General features: G+C 42.8%; 1 protein-coding gene across 2 annotated transcripts in view; it reads right to left on the bottom strand.

Moving 5' to 3' along the window:
* The window catches only part of CTNNA2 (catenin alpha 2), a 499,669-nt gene that overhangs the window by 53,404 nt on the left and 430,704 nt on the right, over positions 1 to 15,561 (bottom strand). For both annotated transcript variants that reach the window (XM_087723953.1, XM_087723954.1), the window contains exons 14-15: positions 7,106 to 7,219; positions 1,344 to 1,525 (exon numbers count right to left, since the gene is read on the bottom strand). In XM_087723953.1, the coding sequence (XP_087580079.1) occupies positions 1,344 to 1,525; positions 7,106 to 7,219 (296 nt within the window). The remainder of the gene's footprint in view (positions 1 to 1,343; positions 1,526 to 7,105; positions 7,220 to 15,561) is intronic.

Here is a 15,561-nt window from a genome sequence, read left to right as displayed (position 1 = left end):
GGGGCCTAGGATGTCGTAATGTATTTTTATAATATGCGTGCGGATCCAAGTAGTGCGGCTTTTTGCATTTGACTGATGGTGATTTTGTCAATTTTTAACTGTTTTAAATGTAATTCCAGTCCTTTTGGAATAGCACCCAGTGTGCCAATTACCACTGGAATTACCACTGCTGGTTTGTGCCATAATCGTTGAATTTCGATTTTTAAGTCCTGGTATTTCGCGATTTTTTCATGTTCCTTCTTGTCGACCCTGCTATCACCTGTTATTGTGATGTCTATGATTGTGACCTTATTTTTCTCAACCAGTGTGATGTCTGGTGTATTATGCGCCAGTATTTTGTCAGTTTGTATACGGAAATCCCACAAGATCTTGACCATCTGATTTTCGGTGACTTTTTCAGGCTGATGTTCCCGCCAGTGTGTTGTTGTTTTAATATTATAATTTTTGCACAAATTCCAGTGGATCATTTGTGCTACTGAATTGTGGCGCAATTTATAATCAGTCTGCGCGATTTTTTTACAGCAGCTGAGTATGTGATCAACAGTTTCATCAGCTTCTTTGCAAAGTCTGCATTTGGCATCATCAGAAGATTTTTCGATTTTGGCCTTAATGGCCTTAATTATTATCATTATTGTTGTTGTTGTTATTTATTTTTGTAATTGCTCATTTGGCTGTTCGGCTAATTTGTTTATTAGATCTTTATTACATCATTAATATTTTATAAGTAGCTCAAGGTGATGAACATACATATCATTCTTTCTGCCTCCGATTTTCCCTAAAGCAACCCTGTAAGGTGAGTTTGGCTGAGAGAGAGTGACTGGCCTACAGTCAGCTTTGTGCCTAAAGTGGGACTAGAACTCACTGTCTCCTGGTGATTGTCCCAAAGTTGAGTTTTGTGCCTGAGATAGGACTAGAACTCACCATCTCCTGGTGATTTGCCCAATGGGACCCAGCTGGTCTTCATGCCAAGAAATTTATTAAGTTCTTCTTGAAGACATTTTGCTTCTCATCCAAGACGCTTCTTCAGTTTTTCTTGAAAACCTTTTGCATCTCATCCAAGAAAGTTCTTCAGTTCTTGAGGAGGTTTCGCTTCTCATCCAAGAAGCATCTTCAGTTCTTCTTGAAGACATTTTGCTTCTCATCCAAGAAGCTTCTTCAGTTCTTCCTGAAAATGTTTTGCATCTCGGTTGTTCTGAAGAAGTTTCTTAGATGAGAAGCGAAATGTTTTCAAAGAAAAAGCCCAAGAAAGTCCAGTTGACTTTGGAACAGAACCTTTGGGATCTGGGTGACTGAGAATCTCCATAGACAACCCTCACAAGGACAAACTTCACTGATGGACCTACCTGGTGAAGTCCGTCATCTCCATCATGATCATGCACATCTGTTTGGCCAGGACAATGATGTCATTCCCGCTGTCATCCCATTTGGCCACCTCGGCATCCAGCTTGCTCTTTTCTTGATGGAATATCTCTACCTGCTCAGCTATTTTCGCCTTCTCCTCCTGAGGAAGCTGAGCCATGATGGCCTGTATTAAACCACACAGAATCATGTAATTTTAAGACCTGTCAAGATTGCAAACTTTTGAGTTAGCTTCTCACTTTGCAGAGTTTGTTGCAGCAATCATATCCAGAAAGCACACACTGATTCAGCAGGATTCATTAACTTCTCTTTATATATAATATAACACGTGAAGTAAATATACAATACCAAAAAGCAGGTTTTTCAAAGTGGTAGTAAATACAAGTAAAAACCAAGCAGAGGAGAGAACAGTTTCAGTTCAGAGCAGCAGACTAGTTTTAGAGCTTTTCACAGACCCAGAGCTGCAGAGCTAAACCATGCCCTGGCTCCTAGCTGTCTCCTTGTTGCTCACACAGCAAACACTGTTTCAGTTTCCAAACAGTTCCAATTGGCTGTTACCATATCTATCCAAACAGTCTCTATTGGCTGACTGGTTGCCATGTCTATTCCAGTCTATGAACATACCACTCCGACACTCACCACTTCCCCTAAGTAGGAAAATCATTTAAAAATGCAATGTTATCCATTCTGGCCTTCATTTGAATCCAATTATTTGTGCTTTAGCTTCTGCTAATGAGACACCCTTCCAGATTAGGGATCTCCAAGCTTGGCAACTTTAAGATTTGTGGGCTTCAACACTGAGGAATTCTGGGACTTGAAGTCCACAAATGTTAATGTCGCCAAGTTTGGGAGACCTCTGATTTAGATCACCGATACTAACTGACCAACTTTCTCAGAGATGGACCAGTCAGTGTACCAGTGTTAGCTTCGTTTTTTTTTCTGAACTTTGTGACAAACAAGCAACAAACAGTCTACCTTAAAAATGAAATATCATTGCAGAATCTTTCATGGGTCACAGACTACTTCATTAACTACTAGAAAGGGGAAAAACAGCTCAAAAATTCAGTATAATTATAATATAGTAACAATGACCCTAATTTGGGTAGCGAGCTGGATCATAGTGAAAATCTGCACAGAACTGGATCATCAAACCCTGCCACTGATACCACAAGAAAACTCTGAAATTTTGGAAGCCGTTTGTGAACTTGTGGTTAAATACAATAACAGACTCTTAACAGAGGGCTTTGAAGATGAGTCTTGTTCTTGGGATTGCCTGAAAGCTTTCTTTTTAGTGATAGATGGTGGGTCGACTTAGCAATAGCAATAGCAGTTAGACTTATATACCGCTTCATAGGGCTTTCAGCCCTCTCTAAGCGGTTTACAGAGTCAGCATATCGCCCCCAACAACAATCCGGGTCCTCATTTTACCCACCTCGGAAGGATGGAAGGCTGAGTCAACCTTGAGCCGGTGAGATTTGAACAGCCGAACTGCAGAACTGCAGTCAGCTGAAGTAGCCTGTATTGCTGCATTTAACCACTGCGCCACCTCGGCTCTTGATTGATAGACAATCGATTTCTACAACGGTAAATTTCTTTTCACGTAACATAGCATTTTTAGTAATTATAGATGGGAAATTAATAACCACTTGTAGCTCTGTTATGCAACAGGGGGAGAAGGCATCAGATGTTTGAGTTATTCTTTTCTTAGCATTCAACCAGGATTTTATGTTTAATGTTAATATTAATAATATATTTGTTATTTGTTCTTGTACCCGTATTTTTATATATATATATATATATATATATATATATATATATATATATATATATATTCTGAGGTTTTCGCAGGTGTTAGTATGTAGGTCTCTAGTTGTTCGGGTTTTGTTGGGCAGTTAAAAGGAACAAACAGCCGAGATCTCACACTACTCCTGGAAACACCAAACCTGAAGTAGTCTGAAGCAGCCTGAAGATGACGAATGTGACTTCGTCGAAACGTCGCCAAGACATCTCCAATTCTACGCGGGAGAAAACCCGAACAACTAGAGACCTACATACTAACACCCGCGAAAACCTCAGAAAACATATATATCTCCAATTCTACGCGGGAGAAAACCCGAACAACTAGAGACCTACATACTAACACCCGCGAAAACCTCAGAAAACATATATATCTCCAATTCTACGCGGGAGAAAACCCGAACAACTAGAGACCCATATATATATATATACATATATTCTACATATTCTTTGCTTTTGGTAGTCAAAGTTTTTCTTCTTTCTGTTTTGTAATGTAACTTTAGAGAAAGATTTAAAATCAATTATTTTTTTTAAAAAAGAAAACTCCCAAATGTTCATTTCTTGATAGAAAAATTTGTACTGTACAAGATAACTTTTCTAGAGGAATTTGAAAAGAGTTTCAATGGATATCACCATTAAAATGATTCTGAGACCAACGGTAAACACCAAAAATCCATTTTATTTCAAACTTTTTTTGAAGACGATGCTGCAAGAAAACAGCAAAACAGTAATAATTACTTCTGAAGATCAAAATTTCAGCCCTGATTCCTAAACTGAAAGTATATTTAGCTCTAGGGTTGTATCCCATTGCTTGGTACATTTAATGGAGTGTGACATAGATTTAAGTGTCATTACATTTTTTCTTGTTTATGTCAGTTTCAATCAGCTATTGCTTCTCTCTACATATTCTTAAAATGCTCTTGGCTTCTTTTTTTAAAAAAAATAATAATCACAATTGACCTTTTCCAGAACCAGAATTTGGAGGGGGAAAGAAGGTTATCTTGAATCGGGAGATGAGAAAAAATGAAGAAAACGTGAAAGCTTATCAAATTAGAATTCAGCGTCTTGAGTTTTAATTAGGCCTTATCAAAGTAGCTCAGGAGTCTGAAATGTTAATGTGAAAAGGCAGCACAACAACAACAACAGCTTCCCCTATAAAAAGGCACAGAAACTGAGCCTCTTCTTTGCATCTCAAAAAAAAACCTGGAGCGCTGTTTTTATGAACCTAAAGTTTATTTGCATCTCTTAAGAGTGTGCATATTTATTTGGGTGTCTGTGTGTGCGTGCACAATGCTGATATGTGGTATGATGCTAACTTAGGCTAACTTTTGCTTTAATGCTTTATTTTTCCCCTAAGAATGTTTTCTCTTTTTTCTTACGGTGGTCTATGCAGTGTATAAATTCCCATTTTATTTACTTCTAATCCACAATAAATGTGGAGTCGTTAAACAACAAATAATTCCTATGGAGTGGTGTGTTACCACCACATGTGCCTTCCAGTTATACAGAAGAAGAATTATTTTACGGGAGAATATTTCTAAGCAACCACTCTGAACATAAAATGCAGATTTTGTTGGGCAAACTAATAGCCAGCTGGCACAGCCATGTTTTCAGGTCCTCGTGGAAGGCCAAAAGTTTAGGGGCAGATCTCACCTTGAGGGACACAAGGTTCCAGAAGGTGGGAGTCTTTGCAGAGAAGGATCATCTCCTGGACATCGCCAGCCAGAATTCCTTGACCGACGGAGGTCATGGCATACCCCTTCTGCTAGCATGGGTGGGCAGGCCAGTTCCCTTTGGGTGAGATGGTTCCTCAGATACCTTGCCCCATGCCATGCGGGGTTTTGAAGGTGATAACCAATGTCTTGAATTGGAGACTGCACCACCTGTGCTGGCAGAAGGGGCACACTGTGGGCCAAGAGGTGGGATTGAAAAACGTTAGCAACCCGTTCACTGCCTAGTTGCTTTCTGGGCGTGGCTTACTCGGCCTCCTGCACTGTGGCGGGGTGGGGAGGGGGCTTTGCCCTCCCCAAGCTCTTGGGGTGTTTTTTTTTTGAGCCTCTGAGAGGGTGAAAACAGCCTCCCAAGGGCTCCGGAGGCCGGAAATGGGCCTGTTTCTGGACTTCCGGAACTTTGAGGAGACCCGTTTTTTTCTCTCCCGGAGCCTCTGCGCAGGCCCTGCACTTACCTGGCATGATGAATGGGTCATGTGGAGACTCCTGGGAGGGGTGGAGTGGGGTGGGCGGGGCCAGCCAGTGCTTGGAACTACCAGTTTGGGGAACTGGATGTTACATTAACATCCAGTTCGCCCGAACCGGTCCGAACCGGCTGAATCCCACCCCTGTATGGGTCCCATCCAGTTCTGGAGACCTCAGTTCAAAAAAGGAACAAAAAAGAAACTTAAAAAAAGGAATCAATAAATTTGAGTGACTCCAGAGATGGACAACACAAATGGCACACAATCTGAGAGACAAAAGATACTAAGAGAGACAGGAGGAGCTGAATATGTACAGTCTGGAGAACAGAAGGGAAAGGGAGGGACATGACTGAAACATTTAAATATATTAACTAAACTCTGGTAGAAATTCAGTTTGTTAGGATGGTGGAGCTTCTTAAACAAAATGTATACCATCCTGCAAGTATGGTTGGTTTAAGCAGAAGAAAGGTAAAGGTTCCCCTCGCACATATATGCTAGTCGTTCCTGACTCTAGGGGGCATTGCTCATCTCCGTTTCAAAGCCGAAGAGCCAGCGCTGTCTGAAGACGTCTCCGTGGTCATGTGGCCGGCATGACTAAATGCCGAAGGCGCACGGAACGCTGTTCCCTTCCCACCAAAGGTGGTTCCTATTTTTCTACTTGCATTTTTTTACCTGCTTTCAAACTGCTAGGTTGGCAGAAGCTGGGACAAATAATGGGAGCTCACTCCGTTACACGGCGCTAGGGATTCTAACCGTTGAACTGTCGACTTTTCTGATCGACTGAGCCACCGTGTCCCATTAACAGAAGAAAAGGTAGGTTTAATTTTAAGGATTACTATCAAAGGTTTTGTAGGATGAAATGGCCCACAATCCCATTTCTGGGTAGTTTTAGCGACTGAAAATTCCACTGAGGTATTTTTAAATTTCAGATGTCATAGGAAACAATCGTATCAATTCAGTTGTGGTTTTGAGGAACACGAGATGTGCAGAGTGTTTCAATCTTCTTTCAGAAAAAAACTTTCTATCCTGCTTGGAGATTTTGATATCAGTGATTAATAGAGTACAAGTGCCATGATATTTTGCATGTTAAAATTGGGACACGGCGTCTTCTCAATTAATCATAAGGTTTAGGAACCTGATCTTTTTCTTAATTTTTCAATAGGAAGAGTAAAATTCCTCGGAGCTTTGACAAATTTATCAGATTAGGTGTTTTTTTAAAAAAAAAATTAAGAAAAAAAATTAGCATAAATCTTGGGTCATGAAAAAGGAACTATCAACAGATTTTTTTAAAAAAATATTTTGCACAAACTTCTCCAATCATCCCCTCTTGTGTGTCAAACAAAGAAATGGCTGTCTGTAAAGTTTCCTAACGATGCCGTAACTGATTCATAATAATCAAGCCAATGTTTTAATACAAAAACCAGTGATTTATTAACAGCTTCATTAGGCAAGATATATTCGCAGCCATTTCTTTGCTTTGTTTATCTGCTTCTGAACTTTGCCCCTGTTCCTTTCCTCCCCTCAGTCTGTGTCATAAATCACATTACCCAATAGATACACCCATTTCAAACCAGCTACTGTAATCTGAGATCCAGCTCCGCCGACTACGGAGCGTTGACATTAACTCAGTTCTTGAGAACTCAAAATGGAACTTCACGCTTGGTAGCCATCCTAAGCTTTATATTCTCCAAACTGGTTTGCAGAAGCAGACAAATTGGAAGCGATATTAATGCACTGCTTAGATTGTAAACTCACCCGTGCACTTTGGCCGGCAATAAGCTGATCGTCTTCGGTTTGAACGCTTGTTCTACTCCGAACATCATAATCTTCCTGTTCGAAATCAGAATCGTCCTCTAACTCTTCGGGAGTCTGGATTTTAGGGCAGAAAGGAAGGGAAAATGAGAAGGAAGGAAGGAAGGAAGGAAGGAAGGAAGGAAGGAAGGAAGGAAGGAAGGAGAGAGGGAGCGGAAGGAAGGAAGGAAGGAAGGAAGGAAGAAAGATGGTGTGAAAAAGAAGAGAAGGGAAGAAGGGAAGTTGTGTGGGAAGGGAGGGACAAAGAGAAGGAAGGAAGCAAGCAAGCAAGCAAGTAAGGGAAGAAGGAAGAAAATGAGAGAGATTTTATGGGCAGAAGGGAATGAAGGAAAAAAGGAAGAGGAAGAAGGAAGAAAGGAGAGGTTATATAGGAAGGAAGAGAGGGAAGGAGGGAGGGAGAGAGATTTTATGGGCAGAAGAGAAGGAAGGAAAAAAGGAAGGAAGGGGAAGAAGGAAGAAAGGAGAAGTTGTATAGGAAGGAAGGGAGGGAGGGAGAGATTTTATGCACAGAAAGGAAGGAAGGAAAAGAGGAAGGGGAAGAAGGAAGAAAGGAGAGGTTATATAGGAAGGGAGGGAGGGAAGGAGGGAGGGAGGGAGAGAGATTTTATGGGCAGAAGAGAAGGAAGGAAAAAAGGAAAGAAGGGGAAGAAGGAAGGAAGGAGAAGTTGTATAGGAAGGAAGGGAGGGAGGGAGAGATTTTATGGGCAGAAAGGAAGGAAGGAAAAGAGGAAGGAAGGAAGGAAAGAAGGAAGAAGAAGAAGGAAGAAAGGAGAGGTTATATAGGAAGGAAGAGAGGGAAGGAGGGAGGGAGAGAGATTTTATGCGCAGAAAGGAAGGAAGGAAAAGAGGAAGGGGAAGAAGGAAGAAAGGAGAGGTTATATAGGAAAGAAGGGAGGGAGAGAGATTTTATGGGCAGAAGGAAGGAAAAAAGGAAGGAAGGAAGGAAAGAAGGAAGAGGAAGAAGGAAGAAAGGAGAGGTTGTATGGGTAGGAAAGAAGCAAGGAAAAAAGGAAGGAAGAAAAAAACAGACGACAAACTTACAAAGGATACAAATGAAGTCTAGTGATTGCTCTGTTCGTGTTTTTTCAACCACCTGCCCAGAAAATGTTGTTTCCTCTTCATTTTAAATTAACTTGTCGGCAAAGGCAGGCAGGACCCCAAATTGAATTGTCCACAAAAAATTGAAGCTGTTCCAAACCTGCTTTTCCCCCCCAGCAGCATTAATCATCACCTGGCTGTGATTTCTCTTAAGCCTGTTAACAGAGGGAAGGTGCATTGGGCAAAGGAACAGTCCTAGGACGGCATTTCCCGCTTGGAATGTGATATTTCAAAATAATTGTGTTTCTTCTCTGGAAGGGACAAAAAAAGACCTACGAGACAAGATGCTGAACTGATTGCACCGTCCTTCAAGAATTTATAGAAATACCCCGCGAAAAGGGCTCGGGGATGGGGAGAAGACCAGTCTACCCTTCTTTCTCTAAACTGGACACAAGTCTGAAGTGTGATCTGCGTAATTGTTAATAGCAGGGGTGGGATTGAATTTTTTTTAGCGAGGGGGTCTCTGCCTGGTTGCTGGGTGGGCGTGGCCAAGAGGGGCGTGGCCTAGTCAGCTCTCTGCACCACAGCGGAGGGGGGTGTTTTTACTGCCTCCCCTGGGCTCGGGAGACCCTCCAGAGGCCGGAAACCGAAGGCCCATTTACGGACTTCTGGAAGGCCTATTTTTCGCCCTCTCTAGGTTCTGGAGTCTTTCTATGAGTCTCCGGGAGGGTGAAAACGGCCTCCCCCAGGCTCCAGAGACTGGAAACAGGCCTGTTTGTGGACTTCCGGAACTTCCGGGAGGCCCGTTGTGCGCCCTCTGAGAGCCTCTGCGCAGGCCCTGCACTTACTTGGCATCCAAAACGGGCTGCGTGGAGACTCCTGGGAGAGGAGGAGTGTGTGGGGGTCAGCCAGTCCTTACAACTACCATTTCAGCGAACCAGATTAAAATTAACATGCAGTTCACCCGAACCGGTCTGAACCGGCTGAATCCCACCCCTGGTTAATAGCCTGATGACAAGACTTGACCACGAAAGTAACCTTGGATTGTGAGTGTGTGGAGAAGACTGTAACACCCACTATCTGTGCTTGCCAAAATAAGGAGAACTTCCCTTGTATTCTTTTGGTCTTTTCACACTTTCATTTCTCCATTTTTCAAATACTTTCTTTAGGATTTTAGAGCTGAGATGGGTAGAAAATGGTTCGTTTATAGCTGATTGTACAGGGAAACAGTTCTTGCAACGGACCCTACAAATAAAGGAAAGGCACCAGGGCGCCAGTTTGAATTAGAGGTTAAGGCACCAGGCTAGAAACCGTGAGTTCTAGTCCTGCCTTAGGCATGAAAGTCAGCTGGGTGGCTTTGGGTCAATCACCAGGAGATGGTGAATTCTAGTCTTTCCTTAAACATGAAAGCTGGCTGGGTGACTTGGGACCAATTACCAGGAGACTGGGAATTATAGTCGCACCTTAGTCATGAACGACATCTGGACAATTTTGGGCCAATCACCAGGAGATGGTGAATTCTAGTCTTTCCTTAAACATGAAAGCTGGCTGGGTGACTTGGGACCAATCACCAGGAGACAGTGAGTTCTAGTCCTACCTTAGGCATCAAAGTCAGCTGGGTGACTTTGGGTCAATCACCAGGAGACTGGGAATTATAGTCGTACTTTAGTCGTGAAAGACAGCTGGATAATTTTGGGCCAATCACCAGGAGATGGTGAATTCTAGTCTTTCCTTAGACATGAAAGCTGGCTGGGTGACTTTGGGCCAATCACTAGGAGACTGTGAGTTCTAGTCCTACCTTAGGCATGAAAGTCAGCTGGGTGACTTTAGGCCAATCACTCTCTCTCTCAGCCCAACCCATCTCCCAGAATCGTTGGAGGAAAAGGAGGAGGAAGGTGTGTTGGATTCATTCACCACCTTGAGTTATTTGAAAATATAATCAAGGTGGGATATAAATGTATAAATGAAAAATAAATTGTAAGAGAACCATTAAACTGAGAAATCTCTCTTCCAGGGGAGAAGGTGAGTGGATGATAGTCAAGACATCTTGCTGGGTGTTTCCAAAGTTCTCTGAATGCCAAATACCTCTTTCCTTTCTGTGAGTCTATGCTTTTTTTAAAAAAAAAATCTTCGTGTTCTCCTATTAACACCCATTTGAAATCAACGGGGATTCTGCACAAGTAAGAAAATAGTCAAGATAACTTTAGCTGCCTTAACAATGAGAAGGCCGCGTTTTCTTATCTGAAAGGCAGTTAGATAGGTTGAAGGGTTCAGCGGTGGCTTTTTGAGGACCAGAGGACCTCAAAGATTCAAAACCACTCCAGATCTCTTCCATTGAGCAATGCATCCCCATCTTCTGGTCCCTTTTTCTTCCTCGTCGGCAGGCAGAAGAAACGATAAATTTCCCTGACAGAATAGCCAAGGGATGTCTGTACTGCACTAGCTGCAACCGAAAAACCATCGGATGCAGTTACAGTAACTGTATTACAAAGGAGACAACTGACATTAAATATCTCCCTTACTGTCAAATGGTCTTCTTCTATCTGACGTCCTCCAGATGTAGGAGAACTACAATTGCTGGAATCCCCAGGCCACAGGATTAATGAATATGAAGAGTATCAGGAGGAGGCTATGGTATGTGCTACCGTGTTTCTCCAAAAATAAGACTGGGTTTATATATATATATGTGTGTGTGTGTGTGTGTGTGTGTGTGTGTGTTGTATTTGTGCTGATAAATAAATAAAGGGAGACTAGTATAGATCTATTTCAAGCTATTTAGCTCTCATCAGCTAGCCATACCCTTACTGGGATTGGAACCTGTGCTGTATTGCATCTTAGGCAGATGTGTTAACCATTAACACATGGAGAGGAACTCTGTGGCTTAATGGTTAACACATCTGCCTAAGATGCAATACAGCACAGGTTCCAATCCCAGTAAGGGTATGGCTACCCGATGAGAGCTAAATAGCTTGAAATAGATCTATACTAGTCTCCCTTTATTTATTTATCAGCACAAATAAAACACAAATGTAACAAAAGGCAACGGTAAAAATATTGGGTTTCTGTCTGGATGGTCTCTTATGACGAGCCGATGGACAGAGAATGGAAGCAGTGAACTTCCTCCCATATTTGGGCATATATAGTATTTGTGCTGATAAATAAATAAAGGGAGACTAGTATAGCTATAGCTCTCATCAGCTAGCCATACCCTTACTGGGATTAGAACCTGTGCTGTATTACATCTTAGGCAGATGTGTTAACCACTAAGCCACAAGGTTCTCCTCCTTTATCAGCTGAGCCAGGGAAATAGGTATGTATTTAGTGTCACAACCCCTGGTATGCCCAAATATGGGAGAAGGCCTATTGCTTCCTTTCTCTGTCTATCGGCTCGTCACAAGAGACCATCCAGACAGAAAGCCAATATTTTTACTGTTGCCTTTGTTACATTTGTATTGTATTTGTGCTGATAAATAAATAAAGGGAGACCATTTGACAGTAAGGGAGATATTTAATGTCAGTTGTCATCGTTCAGCTGCTAAGTTGTGTTTGATTCTTTGCAACCAATGGACCAACCACAGCACACAACCGTCCTCCATTGCCACCCAGTATTTGCAAAATCCATGTTCATTTTTTCGGTGCTGTCCAACCTCCTCTGCCGTCCGCTTCTCTTTTTGCCTTCTATCTTTCCCAAGGAGTCCTCTCTCCTCCTCTGGTGACAAAAAATATTTGAGCCAAATATTTAAATAATCAGGGTTGACTTCTTTTAAGTGGTGCGGTGGCCTCAAGGAGACTGTGAGTTCGATCCTAGGGGGAGGCAGATATTTCTCTCTTTGGGCACAATGAGAATATATCTGCCAAACAAAACTCCGCTTTGGCGACAGGAAGGGCATCCGGCATTAGTAACACGGTTGTTAAGTGAATCCAGCTTCCCCTTTGATTTTGCTTGTCAGAAGAGGATCACATGACCCCGGGGACAATGCAACCGTCATAAAGATGAGTCAGTTTTTAAGCGTCTGAATTTTGCTCATGTGACTGCGGGGATGCTGCAATGGTTGTTAAGTGTGAAAAATGGTCATTTTTGTCAGCGCCGCTGTAACTCGGAACAGTCACTAAACAAACCATTGTAAATCAAGGACCACCTCTATTTTGACCTTAAAAAATAATCCCACCAATTGAGGCTGATTGGCAAGCTAGTGAGGAAAAAGGCGGAAAGCCTTTCGCAAAATGATTCCTTCTGTGATTGCCCTATTAAGTTTATTAAGGAGGAGAAGAAACCTGATAAAATTAAATCAATTGCTTACTCGGGGTTGAAATGACAGTTCCTTACCTGAATAAATGCCGAAGCTTTTCCCTTTGGAGATTCAGTGAAGCAGTTAGTCAATTTATTTACTCATTTAGATATTAAAAACAGCCATCTTACTCTCTGAGTTCTTATACAAGCACTAAAGGGATACAAGTGGCTTTAATGTGCTCGACACAATTGAAAACCAGACAACCAGACAACTGGGAAAATGTGTTAATTTCTCAACGAAAGGATTCTGGATGAAAAGGAAATGGTTGCCACATGATTAGCGTTTGAAAACTGATCTGTATTGAACTACTGATTATTAAAGGGCAGCTGATCGACCATCTCCCCGCTGCGCTAATGGGGCGGCTTATATCCAAGAACACAAGCTGGCAATTAGCTTAGCCAATTCGCCTGTTGCTGTAATATCTACAAGGGGAAAGAAGAGAATTCTCCACCATTAACATTGACAACGGTCCGAGCGAGGGAAATCAAGACATAATTGTGGGTGGGAGGGATGGGGTTTTTTGGGGGGGATGGATGGGTGGGGAGGAAAGAAGGGTTATTGACAGATATTTCATAAGATTAGGGGAATTGAGGCTGAAACATACGAAGAACGGTGGCATGAACTGGGTATGTCTAGTTTAATGGAAAGAAAGACGAAAGGTCCTTCCAACTTTGTTTATCCTTTGTTCCACTGATTAATGTTCTCGCTATCAGGAAATTTCTCCTTAGTTCTAGGTTGCTTCTCTCCTTGATTTGTCGTCGTTGTTTGTTGCGAAGTCATGTCCGACCCATCACGACCGCATGGACAATGTTCCTCCAGACCTTCCTGTCCTCTACCATCCTCTGGAGTCCATTGAAGCTCACGCCGACTGCTTGGGTGACTCCATCCAGCCACCTCCTTCTCTGTCGTCCCCTTCTTCTTTTGCCCTCCGTTGTTCCCAGCATGAGGCTCTTCTCCAGTGAGTCCTTCCTTCTCATTAGGTGGCCAAAGTCTTTTGAGTTTCCTCTTCAGGATCTGGCCTTCTAAAGAGCAGACAAGGTTGATCTCCTCTAGGACTGACTGGTTGGATGGCCTTGTAGTGCAAGGGACTCGCAGGAGTCTTCTCCAGCACCAGAGTTCAAAGGCCTCCATTCTTTGGCGCTCAGCCGTCCTTATGGTCCAACCTTCGTAACCATCCATTGCAACTGGGAAATCCATAGCCTTGACTAAACACACTTTTGTTGGCAGGGTGATGTCTCTGCTTTTTAGGATGCTGTCTGGATTTGCCGTAGCTTTCATCCCCAGGAGCAGGCATCTTTTAATTTCTTGGCTGCAGTCCCCATCTGCGGTGATCTTGGAGCCCAGGAAAATAAAATCTGTCACCACCTCCCTTTCTTCCCCATCTATTTGCCAGGAAATGATTAGTTTCCATCTATTGCTTCTTGTCCTGCCTTCAGGTGGTTTGGAGAATAGTTGACCCCTTCTTCCTGGTGGCAGCCCCTTAACACATTTGGGATAGGAATAGATAACACTGCTATCAGGTCCCCCTAGTCCTCTTTTCATTGAACTAGACCCAATTCCAGTAACTGTTCTGCGTATGTTTTAGCTTCCAGTCCCCTAATCATCTTTGTTGCTTTCTTTGCAGAACCTGGAGGTGGAATTAAATGAGGAATCAGCCCAGAATCTCTACATAAGGGATTGCCACAAAGAATAGGGAGTTAAACTATTCTCCAAGGCACCTGAGGGTAGAACAAGAAGCAATCGATGGAAACTAATCAAGGAGAGAAGCAACTTAGAACTCAGGATAAATTTCCTGACAGTTAGAACAATTAATCAGTGGGACAGAAATTGCCTCCAGAGGTCGTGAATGCCCCAACACTGTAAATCTTTAAGAAGATGCTGGATAGCCATTTGCCTATGAAGGGGGTTGGACTAGAAGACCTCCAACTCTGCTATTGTATTGTAAACTATTCTCCAAGGCAGGACAAGATGATGGATAGCCATTTGTCTGAAATGGTATAGGGTTTCCTGCCTAGGCAGGGGGTTGGACTAGAAGACCTCCAGGGTACCTTCCAACTCTGCTACTGTATTGTGTTGTATTGTAACCACAAGTGGACTAAGCCCAACCTCTCTTGAATTCTGTTGACCCTAATCTAACTCCAACCATCTAACACAATTAGTTGAGAATATTGCGGTGCATAGGGATGAATTAGCTTAACTGTGTGGAACTGATCTTTCGCTGCCAACAAAAATAACCACAGGAATCAGGCTAGAGCCCTGATGGCAAAACCATGGCACGCATGCCACAGGTGGCACACGGAACCATATTTGCCAGCATGGCAGCCCTCAGCTCCGGTGTCCATGCGTGAGCCGGCCAGCTGGTTTTCGGCCTTCCAGAGGACTGAAGGGCGCCATTTTTACCCTCTCCAGGTTTCAGGAAAGCCTCAGGACCCCAGGGATGGTGAAAACTCCCCGCCCCAAGGGGTGTGTGCTTGCGTGAGAGGGTCGTGCGCACATGCGCAGGTGGGTGTGCCCGCATGATAGCGTGCATGCGCACAATTTTGGCACACCTTTAGGAAAAGGTTAGCCATCACTGGGCTAGAATGATTACGCATTGCAACGCTGGGAAGACTGATTTACCCCAAATTCTGTTACAGTACTTAACTTTTTTTTTTAAGTATCCGAGCAAACAAAATGTTTATTCCTTCCTTAAAAAGAAGACAACATCAGGTGTTTACCTATTAGGATGCCAACATTTTAGAAACCGCAGAGGAGATAAAATCTTTTTTTGTAAATTGAACACATTACTTTGCTTGTCTATTTATTCTGGGAAATGCTTCTGTTTTAGATGAATCTCATCTTGTACGCATCTCATATTTTCCAGTGAAGTATAGAGGAAGTCCCTGACTTTCAAACCATTTGTTAACTGGCTATTCGAAGCTACAACGGCACTGAAAAAAGGGACTTATGACCATTTTTCGCACTTACGGCCATGGCAGCATCCCCACGTGACATGAACCAAATTCAGATACTTGGCAACTGGTTCATATTTATGACAATTAAAGTGTCCCAAAGTCGATGGGGAAGTCA

Source organism: Thamnophis sirtalis, unplaced genomic scaffold (assembly GCF_051295495.1).
Source record: "Thamnophis sirtalis isolate CommonGarterSnake01/CBP01778 unplaced genomic scaffold, rThaSir2_p1.2 scaffold_10, whole genome shotgun sequence".
Lineage (NCBI taxonomy): Eukaryota > Metazoa > Chordata > Lepidosauria > Squamata > Natricidae > Thamnophis > Thamnophis sirtalis.
This window is presented reverse-complemented; position numbering and strand designations above follow the sequence as displayed.